Source organism: Pseudoliparis swirei, chromosome 18, assembly GCF_029220125.1.
Source record: "Pseudoliparis swirei isolate HS2019 ecotype Mariana Trench chromosome 18, NWPU_hadal_v1, whole genome shotgun sequence".
Taxonomy (NCBI): Eukaryota; Metazoa; Chordata; class Actinopteri; order Perciformes; family Liparidae; genus Pseudoliparis; species Pseudoliparis swirei.
This window is the reverse complement of record NC_079405.1, coordinates 25,062,794-25,085,182: the sequence shown is the minus strand read 5'-3', so window position 1 is coordinate 25,085,182 and position 22,389 is coordinate 25,062,794. Positions and strand designations below refer to the sequence as shown.

The window sequence follows — 22,389 nt, the reverse complement described above, 5'->3', positions numbered from 1 at the left end:
GGCGTCGCCCGTGAGGACATAAAGACCGTCGCATATTCACACATACGGGCTCCAGCCGAAGCACACGCTTGGGAATCTCTGGAGAGACACGCATGCTGAAACACATGGCTTCACATTTAAAAAGAACCCTTTGGCCCCGGCGGCCAGTCTCACACACACACACACACACACACACACACTCACACAGCTTCCGTTCACTTTTGGTCAACCTACCAGCCGCTACGGCTTCTGTGGAACAGTTCTCTCCGTTTTCCTTCTGGCACACTCCGCCAGAGAAGAACTCTCCCACCATGCTGGCCCCGTGCTCTTTTCAATTGGTGGAGACAAGACAATGTTATTCCCACCATGCGTATTAATGGTGAAATCCTTTATGCTTGTATGGTTATGCTAAAAGTAACATAAATAGGGACATGAAAGTAAATGCATCTACATTAAACTGGACACACACTTTTTGGTATTTTCTAGCTCTCCAGTGTGTGTGTGTGTGTGTGGGTTTCAGTCTCTTGACCGTTTAATTGAATTAATCTGCACTTCAACGTACCCAGAGTTTTGTTGGGTATCCTGTCGACAGCCAAAATGAAATCGTCTTTGAAGAAGATGTAGCCCACGATGGAGAAGAGGTAGACGAGGATGAGAGCCAGCACGGCCGTCAGAACAATGGAGCGGCCGTTGCGAGTCACACTCTTTATCACGTTGAGCAAGGTCTCTTCTCGGTAAACCAGATCAAAGAGCTGGAAAGAGGAAAGGGGTGTGGATCACAGCCTTTACATGAATCTCCATACAAACATGTCATTGTTAAATGATTGGTGGAGAATAGTGAACATTTTGACCAATCAAAAGGCATCTAAATCCAATTTGTACACCATCACCATGTGTGTGTGTTTGTAAACATGTACACTACCGTTCAAAAGTTTGGGGTCATCCAGACAATTTCATGTCTTCCATGAAAACTCACTTTTATTTATCAAATGAATTGAAAATTGAATAGAAAATATAGTCAAGACATTGACAAGGTTAGAAATAATGATTAATATTTGAAGTATTAATTTTGTTCTTCAAACTTCAAGCTCAAAGGAAGGCCAGTTGTATAGCTTATATCACCAGCATAACTGTTTTCAGCTGTGCTAACATAATTGCACAAGGGTTTTCTAATCAGACATTAGTCTTCTAAGGCGATTAGCAAACACAATGTACCATTAAAACACTGGAGTGACAGTTGATGGAAATGGGCCTCTATACACCTATGGAGATATTTCATTAGAAACCAGACGTTTCCACCTTGAATATTAATTTACCACATTAACAATGTATAGAGGGTATTTATGATTAATGTTATCTTTATTGAAAAAACAGTGCTTTTCTTTGAAAAATAAAGTCATTTCTAAGTGACCCCAAACTCTTGAACGGTAGTGTACATGTGGAGACACATTTTCGATGATGCGTCTCGTGTGAGCTCACGTACCAGCAGGCTGTAAAAGAAGACGTGGACGAAGACCCCCAGGCTGCAGATGATCAGGTACAGCAGGTGGTACAGGAACTCCACGTCCATGATCATGGCGATGTAGCCGCGCGTGAAGGTTCCGCGGTTCCCGACGAAGCTCGTCAGGAAGATCACCTTGTTGCACAACTGGAGAGAACGAGGGACGGTTTACAGCAGCTTCGGGGAAGGACTTTTAAAAAAAAAGACGTATTGCTCGGGGCTAATGCGTCAACACGCCCGACAACCACAAGTGACATTTCTATTAGCGGCCGTAATGCTCCCCCAACTGTGAAGCCCGCGGGTCCGATAGTGGAATCCATGCGTGATGCTGTGCTATTAGCACACACACACACACACACACACACACACACACACACACACACACACACACACACACACACACACACACACACACACACACACACACACACACACACACACACACACACACACACACACACACACACACACACACACACACACACACACACACACACACACACACACACACACACACACACACACACACACACACACACACACACACAATCTAAAATGGTACGCTGGCCACGTGCGAGCGAGGCCTGAACAATTAATTGATCATCGCTTCCCGAGCGCACACACACACACACACACACACACACACACACACTTACGTTGAAACCCCCCAGCAGAAGCAACGTGGGCTCCAGGCCGACAGAGAAGATCAGACGCAGGATGGTGGAAGCGATGAGCACCCGGATGCCGTGAGGCTGAGGAAAGACGATAACGATCGCCAGGGAAACCAGCATGGCCATCCACAGCAGGGCGGACAGATGGGGCTCCAGCGTCCCTGAGGGGGAAGGAGGTCACATTTTGGGGAGAGAGGTGTGAAATGAGCGCATCGTTCTTCTTTTGACCTCCGTGACTCGGGCACGGGGCACGCCGTTCCTCGGCGTGCGTACGACACACGTGACTGAAAATGTGACCGGGAATCTCGAGCGCTTCCCTCCAACTCGTCCTCCCCGCATACTTCGCATTGTGACATCAACGTGTGCATAGCTGCAGTGAGGCGATGCGCGTCGGTTTCCAGCTCGGCCTTTGTTCAGATTCACTTCACGTACTTCCTTTTCCGGGACAACAAAGTTTACCAGAGAAGAGGCGCGATCGGTTTGTTTGTTTAGTTTTTAGTACTCGTGCTTTTCTCCTCACCCGCCTTCTTTTTTTTCTTTTCCGTCACCACGACTACAAAAACACAACTTTTAACAACACATTTGTGTCAATTACAGAATATGCCATTGTGAAGAAGAAGAAAAAGACGACAAATAAGAAGACAAATAAGAAGACAAAGAAGAAAATGAAAACAAATATGAAAAAAACAAAAAAAAGAAGAAGTCAAAGAAGAAGACAAATAAAAAGACACGAGAGCCGCGAGCTCACGCGCACAAGCTACGTCAACACAGAAGCTCGGATGACAAACACGCGGCGACTTCATTCTCTGCCCAGGTAAGACAATATGCCACTGTGTCTTCACAAAGCAAAAAGAGGGTTGGACTGGTAAACACAGCTGCTTTGAAGAGACCCGTAAAGAAATAAGTGTGTCAAGCTTTTTACCAAATGAAGTTCACACTGGTTTATTACAAGGAGGAAAACAGGAGGACCATCTGAGCTCATATTAAAGCTTCGCGTAGACACTTCACAGTTAACTCAACAGTGGCTGAAACTTTTCTTTTTCCCCCCCCACTTGATACCAGACCTCAGGTTGAAACAAACATTGGTCTGTCCTGGAATGAACCATTAAGCTCCCAGAGGACCTTTGACACTGAAAAAACAACAACCGTGGAGTTTTCGAAAAAAAGCTAAGCTAACAACGTCTTTTTTTGTCTCTTCTCCACCAGTGCGAGGAAGTTCAAACAAAAGGGAGCTCGCCGTTTGACCCCAGAACAGAACAATTGAAAGTGTAATGCGAATCACAATGCGAGTCTTCTCTCTCTCTCCGCTCCGCTGCACTGGAACAATGCCGGCCTTAACGCCCGCGGCTTTTAACATCGACCACAAACGCTGCCCTCGAGGAGATCGGAGGAAAAGGAAAAAGGAATAAGAGACAGCGAAACAGACAAAAAAAATTAAACTGCACGTTTTTTTTTTGTTAAACTCAAGATTGACACTCAAATAATCCTTCTTGAATTTCTATTTTAGAAGTCTGTCCCACCTTGTGACCCAACAGCAGACCCGATTTTTTTCCTCAACCTAAATCTTGACATTCAGGCCGCATGATCAGGAGTTAAATGGTGTGAGCAATAAGGTCAACTATGTGGCTCCCACAAAGGAACGGAATTACCTCCAGTTTGTTTGTTTTTTGTAATTCCCGGTGAAATAGCTCATTCAAAACAAAGATGTTGCTCTATGTTCTTTACGCAAACTCATTCAGGTTGTTTCGTACATGTTTGTCGTGTGAGTTTTGGTTCTCTCTTTTCCCTCAGAGGCGACCGTGTGTGTCTGGTAGCCGTCGCCTGGTGTCGTTTCCCCAGTGGCCACCTTGAAATGCTTCCGTCATAACCTTCTTCAACACCGACGCAACGGGCGGAAAAAACTTGCATCCGTAAAGAAAATTCCATTTTGAATCGGTGACGTGATTTTCGGCAGCTTTGACGCAGATTATCAGATCAATCAAAAAGGATTCAGTTTTGCAGATTAAGTACGAAATCAGACTTTTTTTGTCGCTGTATGTGTGCGTGTGTGTGTGTGTACACCTATCTGTTAGGTGTCACTCTCAGTGGTATATTCCACACTGTCAGTAGCACGGTATTGTGTTTCCTGCTCGAGTTTCTGACCTCACGGCGAGACCACAGTATTTACGCATGTTTGCACACACAAACGCACACAGCTGGTTACCAGAAGTGACACATGGAGAAAAAGAGTGAGAATGAGGCCAGAAGTCTGAACAAAATCACGTGTCGCGTGTAGTCACCTGTAGCCTGGAGCCCAGAAAACACACAATCAATCAACGGGACATGCCGTAATCAAGAAACAAAGCTTCCGTGACGGCAAAACAATTCAAGATGCAAATCTTGTGACGGGATTACATTCTCATCACACCTCCCATTTGTGTTCAAACTCACTTTTGGTAGGTGTGAGGCTACACCCAAATTACAGGCACGAGAGCACACGGTGTTCGGTTGAGCATACCGAGCACTAATAGTGCATCTTACGTGTGAGATCTGACCACGTGACTGTAGCTGCTGTAATCACATGTCGGGCAGGGTTTATGCATACGCCACATCAGGAAGTGTTTGAGGGTTTTTGTGTCCAGGGGGGGGGAGAACATGTTCTCATGACTGCGTTCAATCTTCTGTGGTCAGAAAGATGGTGTTGTTCACGATTATGTTGGACTCAGTACTTTGAAGCTCAGAACACTTTAATCAGTTTTTCGCAGATTTAGCATCGTGTGCTCACGACACTGAATAATAATAATTCAAAAACGTGGCACCTGCGTCACCCAACATGCAACCCGTGCTGCAGGTATTGCCTTACGTCTAATTTAACTACCGAATCACGCCCATTAATTAAAGGACAGAAACATCAGAAATAAATGACACACTCAGCGCAATCCCTCGCAATACTATATGTGGTGGCTGGGTGTAGTTGGGCTCAGCTGTGGAGGTGTGTCCCGGGAATAGAACTAATTGGTTCGGGGAGCACCTTTTATCTCTCCGGATATCAAGAACGCTGGGAATGCTGGGAACTCCTGCCAGAGCGCACAATGGCCCGACCTCGCCCGTCACCGAGGTCGTCGAGGACACGCCGAGCCAGATGTTTTGTTCCCTAGCTGCACGGCGTTCCAGCCCGTAAAACAAAACAAAAAAAGAAACCGCTCGGCAAGTCGTGACCCAAATTCTTTTCTCGTCAGATTTTAGCCATACAGGTTTCTCAACGAGCACGACATGTACTGCATGTCACCCGCCACACCCCTGGCCTGTGCTTAACAGTCACACTCGTTCTGTTGTTCTAACAGACAAAAGATCGTTCTCCGAGAGTTTCACGAGCTCAAGGACGGACGGAATTTTGTAAATCGCATCGGCAGACTCAATTCAGTGCATTTTTTTTTTTTACCAAATCAAAGCAATTATGGAATGCCGTGAACTTATGACACGCATATAAATAATTAAAAGTTGGAGACATTGTCAAGAAGAACACACAAATGTTCAATTTCATCAGCATAGAACAGTCAACCACAACCCCAAAAAAAAAAGGCACCAATTGCATCCACATGTGAGGACGTGAGCACACTGACCTCCGCGGCGTCCCTCCAGAGGGTAGAAGAAGGCCACCAGCAGGTTCATGAGCACGGCCAGGTTGAAGGAGATGCTGCTCCAGAAGGACATGTTCCGGGAGCACCAGTACAGGATGGGCTGAGCTGCGGGGCGGGGCATTCGACAATTCAACACGGGTCATCGCACTGCAGCGAAGAGCCTACAGGTCATCAAGCGCAATGTGGCCGACGATGGCGACGAACACTCAGGTTTACAGTAGAACACACGTGGATCATCAGCGTTTCACACCAAGGAGAAGCAAAGCGTGTCAAATGTGTGCTATTGGTTTATTTCCTAAACTAAAGCTGAAATAAAGATGGGATTATTTCCTACATTATGGAGTTTTACCCTTTGGTCATCAGGTTCCTCCACTGCAAAACAACTTTTTTTGGCCACGCTTTTATCAGTTTGACTACCAAAGTTGAGCGGAGTCATTTCACTCTTTTTTTTGTTGAAACTTGTCAAATTTGGGGTGAAACACATTCATCAAACCAAATCCGATGGGGCCCGTTTAGTGACATGGTCAGCACCACAATGGCTACCAAAGGATTCACTTTGAAGGGTCAAAACGGGAACAACTGAAAGCCATGAGCACACAACACCAATCGTCATGCGCAACACACACACACACGCGCGGTCAGGAGATCAGCATGGTGCTGTTGCTATTTTGAGCCCGTTTAGTTGAAAAGAAGAACTGCGGGTGGGGACTTTAAGGCCCAGAAGTGGCTCTATTCATCATGGCAAGTGGTTCGCACCCCGCGGGAACAACATGGTCTCTCCGCGCGGCGCGGATTCATTCGTCGTCACGTGTCGTCGCGTCGTAGACGAGCCGTCCCCTCAGGCCACCACGCGGCCGACAGTCACCCCTGCCCAGGACCTGCCTTGCTCAAAGGGGACCTCAACGTAGCGCTCGACGGTATTTAAGGTGAGTGAAAATAATTGCGTACTGTTAAAAAGAAAGAGGACTTAAGCTTCACACACACACACACTCTCTCTCTATCTCATTTCAGCTTCTCCCGTCTCGGCTTGCAGTTCCTGATCTGCTGGTTGCCGATCGAGAGGAATATCCCGCGTTTACTACCGTGCCTTCATTTTTCTCGCTGAGGGTCGTCAGAGGTAAAGAATGTCTGAACGAGCGTGACCTCAAACTGGCAGGTAGATGAAACGGGCCGAAGCCATTAATCCCATTAAGATGGGACGGGTTTAAAGCATCCTGCTAACTCAGGATCTTTTCAGCCGACTGGGCTTCGATCTTGACTGGTATTCTTCTCGTCCGTGTCTCCCGTCCTAATGAAGCAGGAATCACAAAAAATAACTCTGGATTAGAACCTGGCGACAGGTTTCATGCTCCAGCCGTAGTTTTTTCTTCTTTTTTATTTTTTTACCCCAGACTAAAGTCGACACTCTTGTGACCACTTAAACTCAAGGTCACAGTTTAAGCTCTAAATTCACTCGACTAAAAAGGAGGGACATTCGAAAGGTTAATCTGTAAACGTCAATTTTTTAATCTTGCATTCACCTCTCCGTTTGCAGCTAAAATAAATCCAGGAACCAGACACCCTAATCTCCTCACAACATGCAATGTTTTCTGTGAATGGACTCGCAATGCGCAAAACAATTTGGGTAATGACCAGAACATTTGCGTTAACCATGCGCCACATCACACTTACACAGCTGACATCACTCACTCACAGCTGGAAAACACATCTTAGTCTTTAATTCACTCGTACAGTTACTATTGTAACTTATATCATACATATTCTTATCAAGGTGTACATGCTCTCCACCTCCATTCCTCCAGGCCTCAGAGGGAAGGGGGGCAGAGTGAAGCCCCCCTTTTTACACTTGAAACCTGCAACATCGCTGGGTTCAGTTATCAGTCGGTTTGTGGTCTTTGTTTGCAGCTCATTATGATATAGAAACAGAATGTGTGTCGAGTCTGTTTGCAGACATGACGTGACCATTACGGATATGGATTAGGATTTGCAAAGGACATAAATATTTGGAGCACCATAGGTGTGTGAACCTCGAGGCAAGTTTGACAGAGCCGGGCTTTCTTTGCCTTCGCTGGCTCAACAAAGCCTAAAACCCCCAGTCACAGATAACGAGTAGCACGAGAGACCGTGCGTAGAATCAGAAGTGGATTCAGTAAGGAGCAATAACAACCCTGCTAATAAAGTAAAACGGTATTCATGCTCAGATTTTCTGCACCACCAACTGAACGCAGGTAAGTTCCTGTGGCGGCGCAACACGTTTGTGTATAAAGCGTAGTCTCTCAGTGAGAATCTGCATTTATAGATTTAGTTTATCGACAATTTCAATCAGAGAATCGTCCAAACCAAGTCCGAGTGTACGGCATAGGTTGCCATGGCGATCTAGCCAGGTTTAAAAAAAGAAAAAAGAGCAACCGTTGTGACATTGAAAACTCTGACTTTAGGCTCAACAAACCCCGCTAACCCAGTACGCTCCTCTGGGTTCTCAGCTGGTTATCCATAATACTTTTAGTGTTGCCAACATGTTAAGACGCCACATAATTAGAAGTATATATGCAACGCTCTATATTTCCTGTCCTCGCATTTTCTTTTTTTAAAGGGTTCCCATTTTCAAATTGTACACATGTTATTTCTCAGGTCTTAACACTCCAAGAAATATTAGTAAACATGAGCAACTCCCTCCCAAATCTAAAAACCGAGGTGCTAAAACTCCCAAATTTATGATGTCATCAAGTATAAAGGTTTGAGCTTCTCCATAGACAGTGACTTGAAAGGATGTTATGTGTACACGGGTACTTTTATCCAAAAACACCACAAAAGAATAAAACTCTTTTGGGTGTAAAAGAGAAACAAAATCCCCTAAACCACCAAATCAATCTCCCGTTCACGTACGGATGAAAAATACTTGATGACATCACATCTTTGGTACTTGCTGCTCTGGTTTCTGGCTTTGAAAGAGGAGCCATTGGCTGTTGATTTTGCAGAAGGTGTGGTGGAAGAGTTCGGCAAATCCTTCGTGATCTCCAGTTGACGAATTGCCAAAGGGAAGTACAGTGGAATCTGGTCTCTAGTTACTTCTCACACATCGTGCCAACAAGTTGAATTAACCTAACATTTATGGAGTGCGTCTGGTGGGGCGTGGAGGCCTGGAGGGATGCAGGAGGACATGGCGTGAACCAGGAACTAGGAGATAAAAAGAGTTGAGGAAAAAGGACGCACAGGGAACCGTGTTGGTGTTACCGGGATCCTCTTGAGTACCTCGCAGCTTCTTCTGCCAATTCATCTCATTGAAAAGGTCCTCAGCGCTCAGGAAGAAGTCATTGATCTTACTGCCTTGCTCATCCCGCTCGGTGCTGTAGTAGACGCGCAGCTTGGACTCCTGGGTGAGGAACTCGCAGATGTTGGGCACGGGGAAGACGATCTGCTCCATGGTGCGATCCAGACGTACGATCTGGACACAACAACAGAGGCGGTCACTAATCACACACACACACACGCGCACACGCACACACATGTCGCCCGACGCATCACGTTCCTTCTTGCTTCATTGAGTAATATAAATAAATAAGATAACAAGATGGTAGTTATAGGGATTAGCAGGCTAGATCTTTGAGTATAAAGGCAATCAAATCGAATGAGCAGTTTAAGGACACACACACACACACACACTGCCTGGTTATTGTCACTAACTGTACTTTGCAAAACAAATAACATTGAACCAACACCTTCAGTTCAGGAGTCAACGATCAGCATTCCTTCTCCTGAGAGAAACGTGTTGACATGCCAAACGGTGTTTGCAGGTCGCTTTAGGTACACAATGTGATGGCCAAGAAATTCATCAATCACACGCCTCGAGGTAATTGTGAGGCCCGTAAAAAAAAAATGAGTCACATAACTGCCTGCAGCTCACGCAGACGGCTTAAAAAAAAAAAATACAGGGCAGACTTTTTGGGGATGATTTCTCAGTAAAACTTCACGGTGGCAGATTCAGTACGGCCCCGTTTAGTCCGGGGACCGCGACCCCGACCACTGACCTCGATCTGAGCCGTGTGCTTGGCGTAGAACTCCAGGGCCTCGTCCCCCTCTCCGTACGTCCCCCCCGGCTTCAACATAGCCTGTAGTTCCTTGTTGTGCCGGGCCAACTGAAAAGACAAACGCCATCCGATCAACGGATTAACAGATTAATGAATCATTAAAGAGACATTTCTTTGTTCCATGTGTTAATTCGGCATGCGCTTTGGGGATTTCTGAAGCCAACATTGTTGGTACTTAAACGCCTGGGTAATGAACATAGACGCTATTTATTCTCTCCTGCGAATGCACGATGTTCCGGTCGTAATGAGTCTGCGGGGTGTGGATTGACAGTGGGTGTTCCCCGGAACTGTAATTGAAGTCGTTAATCAATTACTTTTTGTACAGACGCTCGAGCTATTGAGCGGCGCGTCGCCCGAGGGCCGCAAAAGAGGACACGAGTCCAGAACGGCAGGTAGAACACGTCTTCAGCTCAGACCCCGACAGACCCACCCGTGGGTCCCACAGACAGTCGGGCCGCTTACTTGATGTGCCAAGATGTAGATGTTGTGACCGACGTTGAGCGGCGACGCAGAGTGCGCCTCCTTGTCACCTTCGCCCTCCTGCGGCGGCTCCTCCACCTCGATCTCGCCCTGCATGTAGGCCTTTTTGATCACTTCCACCTGCGGGAGCACAGGCCCCCGTCACACATCACGTCCACTCGTATGCCGCGAGATGATGCGCATGACGTGTGACGGCGCACCAGCTCCTTGGGCCTCATGTTGTACAGTATCCTCTCGGCGTTCTCGCCGTCATGGCGACTCTCCATGATGGCGAGAAGAAGCTTGGAGGCGTTATTCTACGGAGAGATGAGAGCACGGATGACAGGGCAAACGGGAATTATTTGGGCATTCAAAACTGTAAATACTCGTATTATGTAATTTGTGTTGAGGGTACTTAATGATGATGGTTTGTAATAACATATTGTGGAACATCTAATTAAAATGTGAGGATATTCTTCGGTCTGTGGTTTCCTGGAATGACTTGATTACCTCAAGAGAACAAGGGGAGCCGAGTTGCTCATAACACCGGAATGTGACTGTGATTACGGCAAAAAGGAGGACGAACATGCGACACTAAAAGTGTTTTGAAGTGTTTCTTCCTCTCCCTTTGCATCGATAATCACTCACTTTGAGTTCCAGCACCAGGTCCATCCTCTTCTTGCCGAGCGGGTTGATGTCATTGAGGATGAGAGCGATGATGATGTCAATCCCGTTGCACTCGTGAGTGGCGATGCAGTTCTGATGGACCAAAGACGTGAACGTTTATGACAGTGGAGGCAGGAAGAGTTACCGGTATTAAGTAGTCGGAAAGCTAATATTATAATGTGTATATATTTCCTCTGTATATTTAGTATTTTAGTATAGTTATTGGTTTTTATCTTTTATTAATGCTCTAATGTGCACCTGCTGCTGTGGTCCTGAATGTTCCCCCACTGTGGGACTAATAAAGGAATATCTAATACTAACTAGAATATATAGTAAAAAGCAACAACAATTACATATGATTGAATGTTTTCAAATGCTGCCGTCTTGTTGTCCCGTTATGATCAGATAACACAACGCAATCTGCCCTCCATCCATCTAGAGCTCTTAAATTATGTATATGTTTCAACCCCCCTCCACCTCGCCGCCCTGGCAGTCGAGTGTTGATGAGACGGGTCGAAGTCCCGAACTATTGAGATTCACCAAAGTAATTCAATTACACAACGTAACCGATCGAGGCAGGAGACGAGCAACTTGTGTTCTGCAAGGTAAGATTATTGTTTTGTTTTTCCCGACTGGATCCGGTGGCTTTGAAGAGAGCAAAGATGGATATAACTTCAGTTCACCAAAGCGAGGGCTGTCTGACGATACAAGCGGTGAACAGATTGTAAAGAGAGAGACATTTCTTGACGGTGGGTAAAGTGAGTTTTGCTGGTGCCCCCCCCCCGTCCACCGTGGTACATTGCTTTTGCTCCGACCACCAACTACGGTGAAGTACCTCGTACAACCCCTCTGCACAACATCCAACCTCCCCCTATCATACCACGCACACTAAAATAGTTCCAGCACTTGTGTGTGTCTCTTTCAGTCTCCCTCGCTCTCTTTTCCCTCTCAGTAGCAAATGAACAAAGAGCTTTGTTTAGTCTGGCGCCGTTTGAGGGAACCGGAATCGGCGGAACCGGAGACTGCATTTAGCCGCTTCGTTTTACTCGTGCCCGTTTCACACACGCCGTGAACCGATGCTGCGGCGGCTTGAAGAGGGGATGCCGCCATCAAGCAATGCCGATCCATAGCAGAGGACTAACACAGGCACGCTGCCCAGTCTGCTGCTGTTGTTGTTGTTGAGGAAAGACCTGGCAGCTGAGTGCTGAGCATGAGAAGATGCTCAAGACTAACTATAATACAACCAGTGTGGTTACTACACATGAAAAAGACCGTTTTGATCAAGTATTTGATAAGAAAACAACATTTAAACATCGAAATAAAACAAATGAAAAGACGATATAGTGATAGAACAACTGCAGTGTGCCTTTGCATGCGTCCCTGTGTGCGTGCATTACCTGGTTCTCGTGACAGGGGCCTTGGCAGTACTCAGTCAGGCTCTCCACGGTCTGATTGATGAGTCCTACGTTCTTCTCATTGATGTAGAGTCCCAGCAGCCCCAGTCCGCCGGTGGTGCTGCCGCAGATGCAGTCGAGGAACTGAAGAGTCTCGCACACCAGATTGTAGTTGTTCTTGTTGTTCTGGTTGCGCAGAAAGTTCTGGAGATGGAAGGAGATTTTTTTTAAAAGCACGTCAGGACCCATGTTATTCCCCCAAATACGAAAGCCCAAACTGTGGCATTTAATGTTGAGCATCGTGGTCTCAGGTCGCGAAAATATATTTTTTTAACCAACATTTTCTGTCTCTCGCTGAAGCGAGAAATACAAAAAATCGCCTGTTAAGAGCAACGAGGCTCATTCTCCTCTTCTCGCCGTGTTATTGTAAGCACGTTAGCCCGTACAGCCGTCACACAATTACTCCATCTCTTTGTCGGGAACAGAAACATCTCGATGAATTGATCATGTGCGCGGTAAATCAATATCTTGCACCCACGCCGGGTCACGATGGACGAGACGAGAATGATTCAACGCCGAGCCGACTACCATTTAACGAAAGGCCAGCGAAAGGTCTCGGGGCGCAAACAAGAATCCGCGCGAGGAGGAAGTCGTCTGTCTGGGCTTGCGGGGGCTAGCGCATTACCGAACATCAACACACACCACTCATAGCGAAACCAGACCAAGCCGCACCAGATATGGAAACGGCTGCATCAGAAAGTTCTGCAAATGCCTATTTTGGGTGCGGTTTCGCTTCTGTATAACCGAGTGTGGTGATAGAAATTGGGAACAAAGGGCAGGGGAGGGGGGGGTTCGGCGACGGCTCACCTGCAGCTCTCTGTTGTGGTTCTCGCAGAGCAGCTGCATGAGGCGCAGGATGGGCTGCATGATGGTGATGATGACGCTCATCTGGCCTTCCTCCAGGCCCTTGTCGGGAGTCGGTGCGGGGGCGCCGTCGGCGGCCGCCTGGTGCTCTTCGGCTTCGGCCTCGCGGCGGTAGGTCGTGAAGGCCTTCTTGGTGACGACGGAGGCCTCCGCGAGTTGCTCCTTCACCTCCTCGGTCGCCACCGCCGACACCACGTCTTTCAGAATTCAGGAAAAAATAAGGTTTGGTTACTTGGATCTGGATGAAATTCCTAAAACAAAAAAAAGGTTGGAATAAAACAAATAAATGATGAGGCATTTAGGGACTGGGTATTAGTCTCCGGGCCCCGTCACCTTTCTTGCGTGCTGGCGTGTCTTTGTCGGGTGGCTCCTCGTCCTTCTTGCTTCCTAGGTCACTGGTGTTGACCGACACGGTGGCTTTGATCTCCTGCTGGGCCAGCTTCATGCGCTCATAAAACACCTTGAAGAACTTTTCCGACTTGTCCCCAGTCAAACGCTGGAAGAACGACCGCTGGAGGAAAAGGAACGCAAAAAACGATGCATGTTATTTGTACTCGCACGTTTTATGATTTCCACTAAAGAACGGTTACTTGTCGGAGTTTAGCCACTTTTTTTATATGATTTAAAAAGATGTTTGTAAGTTTACTGTACAAAAAAACTAAAAGATTAAAAGGAGATGAATTTTATCAACGGTCAACTCATTTTTGGTTTTCAAAACGATTATTTATAAAACATTTTTTAAAGGTGTGAAACCTATGTCTATGGAAGATGTGTATGTGTATATATATATATCATTTTTCTTTATTTTGTTCTTATTATTCTTTATTTCATATTAGTTATCGGATTTATTTGATAATAATAATTTAGGACAGAAATATATAAGCATTTTTTGCTTCTCCCTATTCATTCTTTCTATTTTGTATATAATATAGAATAATCTTGTATTATATTGCAATGATTGACTGAATAAAAAGACATAAAACAAAATAAACTGCTCTTTTATTTGTTTAACTAATGTTGGTGGCCGGCTTTCAACATTGAAATGTCGCCGGCGGTGTGAGAACAGGGTCTTCAAGGTCAGAGGACATTTTCTATTTAAAAACCTCCACTTCTTATCATTGTCTCTCCGTTATACGAAACACAGGCGGCCAGAGGCTCCGTTGCATAAGCCCCCTTCCACAGTGCAAGGCCTCACCTTGATTTCACACCATCGGCCCCCTACAGAGTAGCGTGGCTCTGGCAGCCGTAGGACGGCAACACAAACAGGCAGGCCAGGGCAAAAAATAAATAAGAAAATAACAATATTTGGAATAGTCATATTCATATAGGGGGAGGGGGGGGGTGTCCAGTGTGCAAACACAAACAAAGGTGTGCCAGCACGGCACATGCAGGTAAGGGAACACAGCTGTGGAAACACGAATAGAATTTGGCCTCATTTGATTGCGCAATACCACACAATTATTTTTTGGCTTTCCCCGAGCTCAAAAGTGAGATTCAGTGTGAGTGAGAGTTCTGCCGAACTACACAGGGAGGGCAATCCTGAATGCATGGGGCTATTGTTTTTTTCTGCTACGGGCTCATATGTTATGTGCCATTTTTTTTCCTCTCCACAATCCCTCCTTACATAAGACCTGTAATCAGCCGAGTGGTTACAGTGAGGGCACACAGCGCCTCAGCTCTAACGGCGTTACATCAGCCCACAGACGGCGAGCGGCGGAGAGAGGAAAGCCCTGCCCTATTTTTAGGCGCCAGAACGGCACGAAGTGAGCGCGTGGTGGGAGAGAGAGCGAGGAGGGCGGGTGTTGGTCGGTTATCGCATACATGGATTCTGGGGGAAGTTGTGAAAAAGCCTATTACATAAGACTCTTTCCAGGTTTAGCTTAACCCAGCTAGCTTTACAAAAGACGGGAGGGGGCATCCATGGAAATGTAAAGTGACTTTCACCTGCATGGAAAAATCTCAGAAAAATAATAATAATAAAATATGAAACCCCGGCCGATAATCTGTGAGATAACGTCTGCAGAACCACCCGAGTCCAGTCCTAAAAAGAGGATGCAGAACACCTCATGTTGTGAAGCGGTTGTCCTCTTTTTCTCGCAACAGTTTGTCCTCGCTTGTTTTTCGAGCCTCAACATCGTGTTGTTTACGAGAAGAGGTCATCCACCCATAGTGATCCGATTAGTAGTCAGCCGAAGACAGAAACAACAGCTCCAGGGGCAGCATCTTTACCAGATTACCATATTAAAATGGACCTCATGACTGTGGCCATAAAAACTCAATTTCCTCACCGATGTGAAGGGAATCTGTTCGTCGGCCACTCGTGCCGTGGGCAACGGGACCAGCGTTGCGACCGCTGCTGCCCCGTGCTCTCGGTTAAAGAAGGGCGGGGTATCAAATATTTTTGGGGAGTCTGAATAACGGTCAAATGCTAAAAAGTTGGCGTCAGAGATCGGTGGTCCTCGTGCACAGGTTACGCAGGTCGTAGATCATTCAGAGTTATTGAATGGCATCGGATGGACGCTTGTGTGGAATGAGACTCGAGACATATGAAAACTGGTTCCGATTTTCCAAAATTTATCCCGCCCACTTCATCCCTGCGAACTGCTGAGTCATTAAAGAAAATAGTCAGCAACGCCCTTTCTCCCGGAGGGGGCTTTGCCTTTTTCCTTTTTCACGCGTCCCGCTGCAGAGCCATAAGGCCTCCTGGGAGTCCTGCTGAGCTTGCGGCTGTCACTCATGTTCAGGGCAGCAGACTCGGGGTCGGTGTGTGTGTGTGTGCACACACATGGAATTTGGCTGAGTTCAAACGTACGCCCTCGTCGTATATGCATGTAACTTACAATGTTTTGCTTTTTATGATGTTTTTTTAAATGATTTTATGATGAGGCCAGAATCTGATCATAACCTGTATGTTTATTGCTTTCTTATTATGTTACTGTGAGAACCGTTCTCTCCATTAGTGAAGGCGTTAAGATCTGGCCACAGGGACTACAGTTGAAATTGAGCCTTCGCTGACATTGACACACTTACCCCTGGGTTTATTCATTTGTTCAAATAAATAAATAAATGAAATGAAATAGGAGGAAGAAAAAAAAAGTCACTCCCCAATTCTACAGATCCTACAGCGTGGCACAGCGTTGGCCTCCCGATGATTACGCCCGCCCACCTACTTCTCCCCCTGTCAGCTGACCCCCCCCCCCCCCCCCTCCTGCTCCTGGCATCAACACGGGCCAGTTACGCAAGACCTGTTTATACCACCAGCCCTTTCTTCCCCCCTTCTTTTCATTTTTTAAATGCCGTCTCCCCGCCTGACACCTTTTGGCGAGCGACAAAGCCATCCCCTGTGCTCATGGGAGGGATCTTCGGTGGCATACTCCGCCGCCGCCGCCCAGCTGGTAACCACGGAGATCTGCTCTTTGAAGCCGCGACGAAAGAAAGAGCTCCAGACGGGAGGTTGAAATGAAAGTGAAATGCAGGTGTGAGCTTGTTGCTCTCACGATTCTGCGCAGGCAACAAGCCAAGCAAAGTAAACAACATTCATCCAGTGATTTAACCAACAAACAAGAATGTGTGACGGACTAATCTCACAAAAAAAAAAAAATAGGCATACTTGAACTTCGATCGAGTATAAACTGAATTTTAAGAGGAGAACCCCTTGCCCAAAGTTAGAAGAGAGCTGGTATGTTATTGACACTGATCCCTTGAAACTCACTGTGCGAAAGCTTTTTAAAGCTTTCCAAGAGCTGGCTGTCATGTGAACCTGAACCGTGCAGAGGTGGTGGTGGTGTGCGGGAGGGGGGGGGGTGTCTGCGTGCCACAACAAGCCTATTGTGTAAGAGTGGTGGCACCTGTTGGGTCCTGTAACAGTTACGGATCTGAGGTCACAAAGGCAGCGTTGAGTCGACGGATGGTCACACACACACACACACACACACACACACACACACACACACACACACACACACACACACACACACACACACACACACACACACACACACACACACACACACACACACACACACACACACACACACACACACACACACACACACACACACACACACACACACACACACACACACACACACACACACACACACACACACACACACACACCTAATGGGGTGCACAGATGAGTATGCAGGAGTGGCGTTTGACGCATTTGATACAGCCCGTGTGCACCATGTCGGCTTGAGTTTCACTACTAGTCTATTTGCTGCTCGTCACTGAACAACAACCTGGAGGGCGTGAGCATACGTGGCATTCAAACATGTTTAGGCTATTCATGGGAAGTCACATCAGGTCAATAATTCATGCATTGGCAGATTTCTTCAAAGCCAAAATGTGCCAATAAGTCAGTACATTGTTGTTAAAACACCATCACCAATTGCTCACTTCTCTTATGTGTATGCTGCTTCTTTATTTGCTCTAAAAAGGCGCTGAATACACGATTGGGAGCATTTCACTTCACTGTACTGAGCTCTCAACATGACGACGGACGAATCGGCCAGTGAGAATTTACCAAAAGCCTGGAGTACCGAGACTGTACCAAGCCATGGTTTTGGTGAATGTGTGAGCCCAAGCTGTCGTGTGCCGTCGCAGCCCGATGGAGGTCACCAAGCAACATGTTTGTGGCTGTAAAGGATGCCACCCGACAACCCAACACAGTCAATTACAAGGATTAAAGAATGAAAGAATAGATAATAAAGGTGTCTAATTGCTGGTAAGCTGATGAAGCAGCGGTGTTACTCTTCAGGGGTCATAAACATTCTGACCAAGGGATTTCCAGGACTTTAAACCAAATTTCCATAACCAAACATTTTCAATATATGAGAGCGTGTGCCTGCTTATATTAAGAGCGTCTTTCTTTTAAAAACATATTAATTATTTCAAACTCAGCGTCAATGAACATGTGAGTATAACACATCTCCAGGACTTTTCCTAAACTTTTGGGATTTCATTTTTTTCCACGGACTTTTCCAGGCCTGGAAATAACCATTTTAAAATTTCCATGACTTTTCCAGGTTTTCCATGACCGTATGAACCCTGTGTCTTGTGTAAGGGGGGGGGGGGCTGTGTCATGGCCCATTTCCTTGTTGCAGTCACTGGGACACTTAGCCTGTCTCTCACAGCTGCCTGCATGTCACAGCTCTGGGCTCCTGGATGAATTCCCTCTGAAGCGAACTAACATCTTTCCATCTTCCTCTCTCGTGCTCCTCCCTCCCTCCACCCCTCCACCCCGCCCGTGCCAGGAAGTTTGTTGGCTAGGCTACGTCCCCGGTTTACCTCGCTGAAAAACAAACAAACAGACTGCTCGGAGCAATCAGCGGGCATGTTTTTGTCCTGCTTTCCATTTTGGAATACAAGAACCCGTCTGTCCTGAAGAGAGGCAGCCGACCCGTCGTTACATTACACGGGGGGGAAATGCGGTGCGTCTGCTGATATGTCGTAAAGTCACTCTGGACCAAACATGATCGCTCAACAAAGCTCTCTTGTCCCCCGGACCATGGCAAACAACGATTAAAAAAAAAACACACACAACTAAAGAGTCCAACTCGAATTCTGAAACAAGCTGCTTCTTTATAATTGTGTCTCCTCCTTCTTTAAGCCATTAAACTGCGACGCGTATCAAGTTCACCTCGGGGTTATTTTCTATCGGCAAAAGTAGGAAAAGTGCCTCGTCACAGCTGGGAGGTTCAAATCTAGACATTTACTGGAGATTCTATGCAGTTTATGCAAATATATTGGTGCTCAAAAATCGGGTTCCACACCCTGTTCAATATGCATGCCACAGGCTACTTTCAGCAGTGGACACAGAGCTTCTTCTTTATGCCCCGGCCTCGGAGAAAAAAAGGCAAGCGAGCACACGAAATGACAGCAAAGTGGACGAGCCAGCTGAGTCGATGTGCCTGCAGGGGGCGGCTTCTCCTGGAGGTAGCACCAAAAAAAAAAAAAAAAAAAGAGCCATGTGAAATCCATGTGATCTCTCCGGAGGCCTCTCCTGAGGGTTTGAGCCTTTTTTCCTGCCACCTTTCCACCGGCGATGCACGGCTCGTCTGCGAGCGCAGTCGGAAAGTGAGGAGGCCCGTTGTTCTGGCCGTCGTTCACCCGGGGCGAGAGAGGCAGGCGGCGGCGGCGGGCTGGAGTAACGGGAGCCTTTGTGTGCGCAGAGACGTTCAACCGGAGAAGTTGTTCGGTGAAGCGCCGACTGTGACCCTCCTGCCAAATTAAAGCGGTTCACCTTGTGAAGTTAAAAATGCTGCAGGTTTTTCTTCGTGTGTCGTCGTCCCCCCCCTCCCTCCCTCCCCCCGCCATCCTGACCTGATCACGATTACGTTTCAGCAGAGTGAAAGAGCCCAAAAAGAGTGCACCCGTTTCTATTTATACAAAAATCGGGATAATAACAATGGTTGACGGCGATAATGGAAAAACAAATCGCAAAAACAAAAAAAATGGGTTTCTATTTTGCAACAGGCCTGGTTGTGCAAGAGAACACAAAAAGGAGCACACACACACAAAAAACAACACAAAACAAGAAGACACTGAAGGACGACCTTCTAGCGGCGGCACGCACACCGGGTCACAAACACACGTGCGAGCGTCCTCTACTCTCTACGTGCACTACATCAAGACACGTGCACACGCTGCAACGATGCAGTTGCAAACACTGCATCCGTCTCTCTCTCTCTATATCCTCTGTCTAAACCTGCTTGCCGTGAGGTTTGCAAAGAGTTAGCGTTGCCATAGCAACCGTCGGCTGGTCGTGTGTGGGGGGGGGGGATGACGTGTTTGACCTCTCCAAGCAGACGAATGTTTCTCTTCCCTTCAGACTTCCCTTTGTCCTCAACATGGCTCTTTCCCTTTTTTTCCTTTTTCTTCTTCCCTTTTCTCAAAAAAAAAAAAAAAACGTTCACTCAAAATGTCAGTAAGCTCAAACGTGTCCGGATGCTTCCTGCACACCACTCCGAATTCAAGTTTCCCGAGGTCGATTGACTTGAAATCTTCCCGCCACGGCTTTGAGCTCTTCCAGACGACATCCCCCCGTTGGGATTCTGCTCACGGCTCTCTGGAGGCGAACGCTCCTCGCGCTCCCGTGTGTTTGCAGGAGACATGTGCGTCGGCCCTTATTAACCCCTTCCTCTTACCTGGATGACCGTGTTTCCACCCTCCAGCAAAGCGATGGCCAACAGGATGCTCTCCTGGAAGATGCGGTCGCTGGTGGCGTTCATGATGAGGTCGATGACCAGGTCGGAAGCCCCTTCTTTGTCCAGATGGCACTGGACCGCCGCCAAACTCAGCTCCCCGCGACCTCCGACCCCGGAGCTGACGACTGTGGACGCGGAGGGGAAACTGATTATCACCTGTGTTAATGCTGAGGCATTCTGATTTCAGACATAATAGAGCACGGGTCACAATCTATGACCATAATTTGAATTTAATGAATGCAATTTAAGAGTTTGACCGTTTCCATTATATTGCCTTCTTATCCACCTTGTGAATTGAATTTAACTAAGTTAATTAATTAAGCGTTATTGCTAGTTATAACTTACCAACATCAATAAATAAATGTAATGCATATTGTTGTTACATTTCAGGAGCATGCTGAACTAGTGCAGCGAACAAAAGAGATTCCATCTCCAAACTCCCCTCAGGGAGTTTTGGAGAACGAATGTTTAAAACATTTTAAAATGAAGAGCACGTCTCACGGAAACGCATGCAATTATTATTTTTTGGTCTCTCTTGCGGCCAGACTTTACGTGCGCACACACACACGCCGCCCGACGTATCACGTTCCTTCTTGCTTCACTGAATAAAATGAATAAATAAGATAACAATATTGTAGTTATAGGGATTACCAGGCTAGATCTTTGAGTTAAGGGCAATCTATTCAAAGGAGCAGTTTAACCCTCTTGTTACCTTCAAATTGACTAACATATTTTACCCGTGGGGTCAATTTGAACCCAGCAATTAAAACCTCCAGAAAATTATTAGAATTATTATTGTTTGCCAAGTTTAAGAATCAGTTACTTTATGTTTGTTTGTTGACTACTTATATAGCCCTTTAAATAAATAAAAAAAGTTGTGTACAGGACATTGAAAACATATCATGTAAATGTTATGTTTTCCCAGTTGTCCCCAATAAATTAGGAAAAGTCATGAAATATGAAGCAATATGATGTAAATAAAAAAAAAGTCATTTTTTTAAAGAGCCGTTAAACATTAAATGGGGTGAAATTGACCCCAACAGTAATAGGAGAGTTAAGGAATAAAAAAGGCATTTCAAAGTCCGCCATGTACAGAATCTTAACATTTCTAATTTGTGAATTCCATCTTAAATCAAAACAACCGTAGCAGACCGCAGTGAAATTGAGATGACCGCCTCGTAGACTATTTCATTCACATCGCAAAAAAACGTTTCATAATTCATAATTCGGTTCCGTGTAAAGTGGCTTTAATTAAAAGCGTCCAGAGGAAGTTTAAAATCGGGTTCATAGAGGATGCCATTTGGTAAAGAGAGTTTGAACCCACAGGTTTTCGTTTCCATCCATAGTGCACGAATAAGATCAGATGTGTGTGTCATCCGTGGAGATCCTTTAACTCCCACTGCTGCTGGCTCCCGCCGCCAGCCAGCAGCAGCCAGGGGAGCAGTGGTGAGATAACAGCACCCATCAGAGCCATCTCTGGCGGGGCGAGCCACTGAATCAACAACACATCCCATTCTAGACGGCGCTTGGCTCGCCGGTCGCCTAGCAACAACACGGCCCGCGTTACGCCGAGGAGAGAGCCAGTATGCTCAGTGGCAGAGCCGAGGTCCAAGGGCTTAAAGGGAGTACAAGGCCATGGCTGTGAATACCAGCTTCTTTTCTTCCCCCCCCACCTCCACCCGTAAAGCATTAGAGATGAACGATGAGTCACAGCTGCAATGCCGGACACGGAGCGACGTGCTGGATTGAAAACACGTCAGTTTACAGACAATCTATTACACCTGGGAATGTCATACCGAGCAAAGATTCAGGGACAAATAGATAAAGGGACTGATTTATATTTTTATGATAACAACCGTTTCCTTTGAACTCAATGCAC

At 46.5% G+C, this 22,389-nt stretch overlaps 1 protein-coding gene across 6 annotated transcripts in view; it reads right to left on the bottom strand.

Annotated features, from left to right (window-relative positions):
• Nucleotides 1-22,389, bottom strand: part of itpr1b (inositol 1,4,5-trisphosphate receptor, type 1b) — an 80,165-nt gene that overhangs the window by 10,870 nt on the left and 46,906 nt on the right. For all 6 annotated transcript variants that reach the window (XM_056436958.1, XM_056436960.1, XM_056436959.1 and 3 more), the window contains 14 exons: nucleotides 20,451-20,635; nucleotides 13,636-13,813; nucleotides 13,246-13,499; nucleotides 12,382-12,582; nucleotides 10,967-11,077; nucleotides 10,540-10,635; nucleotides 10,322-10,459; nucleotides 9,800-9,907; nucleotides 8,985-9,216; nucleotides 5,754-5,876; nucleotides 2,137-2,312; nucleotides 1,463-1,627; nucleotides 542-731; nucleotides 214-306 (listed from right to left, as the gene is read on the bottom strand). In XM_056436958.1, the coding sequence (XP_056292933.1) occupies nucleotides 214-306; nucleotides 542-731; nucleotides 1,463-1,627; nucleotides 2,137-2,312; nucleotides 5,754-5,876; nucleotides 8,985-9,216; nucleotides 9,800-9,907; nucleotides 10,322-10,459; nucleotides 10,540-10,635; nucleotides 10,967-11,077; nucleotides 12,382-12,582; nucleotides 13,246-13,499; nucleotides 13,636-13,813; nucleotides 20,451-20,635 (2,250 nt within the window). The remainder of the gene's footprint in view (nucleotides 1-213; nucleotides 307-541; nucleotides 732-1,462; nucleotides 1,628-2,136; nucleotides 2,313-5,753; nucleotides 5,877-8,984; nucleotides 9,217-9,799; nucleotides 9,908-10,321; nucleotides 10,460-10,539; nucleotides 10,636-10,966; nucleotides 11,078-12,381; nucleotides 12,583-13,245; nucleotides 13,500-13,635; nucleotides 13,814-20,450; nucleotides 20,636-22,389) is intronic.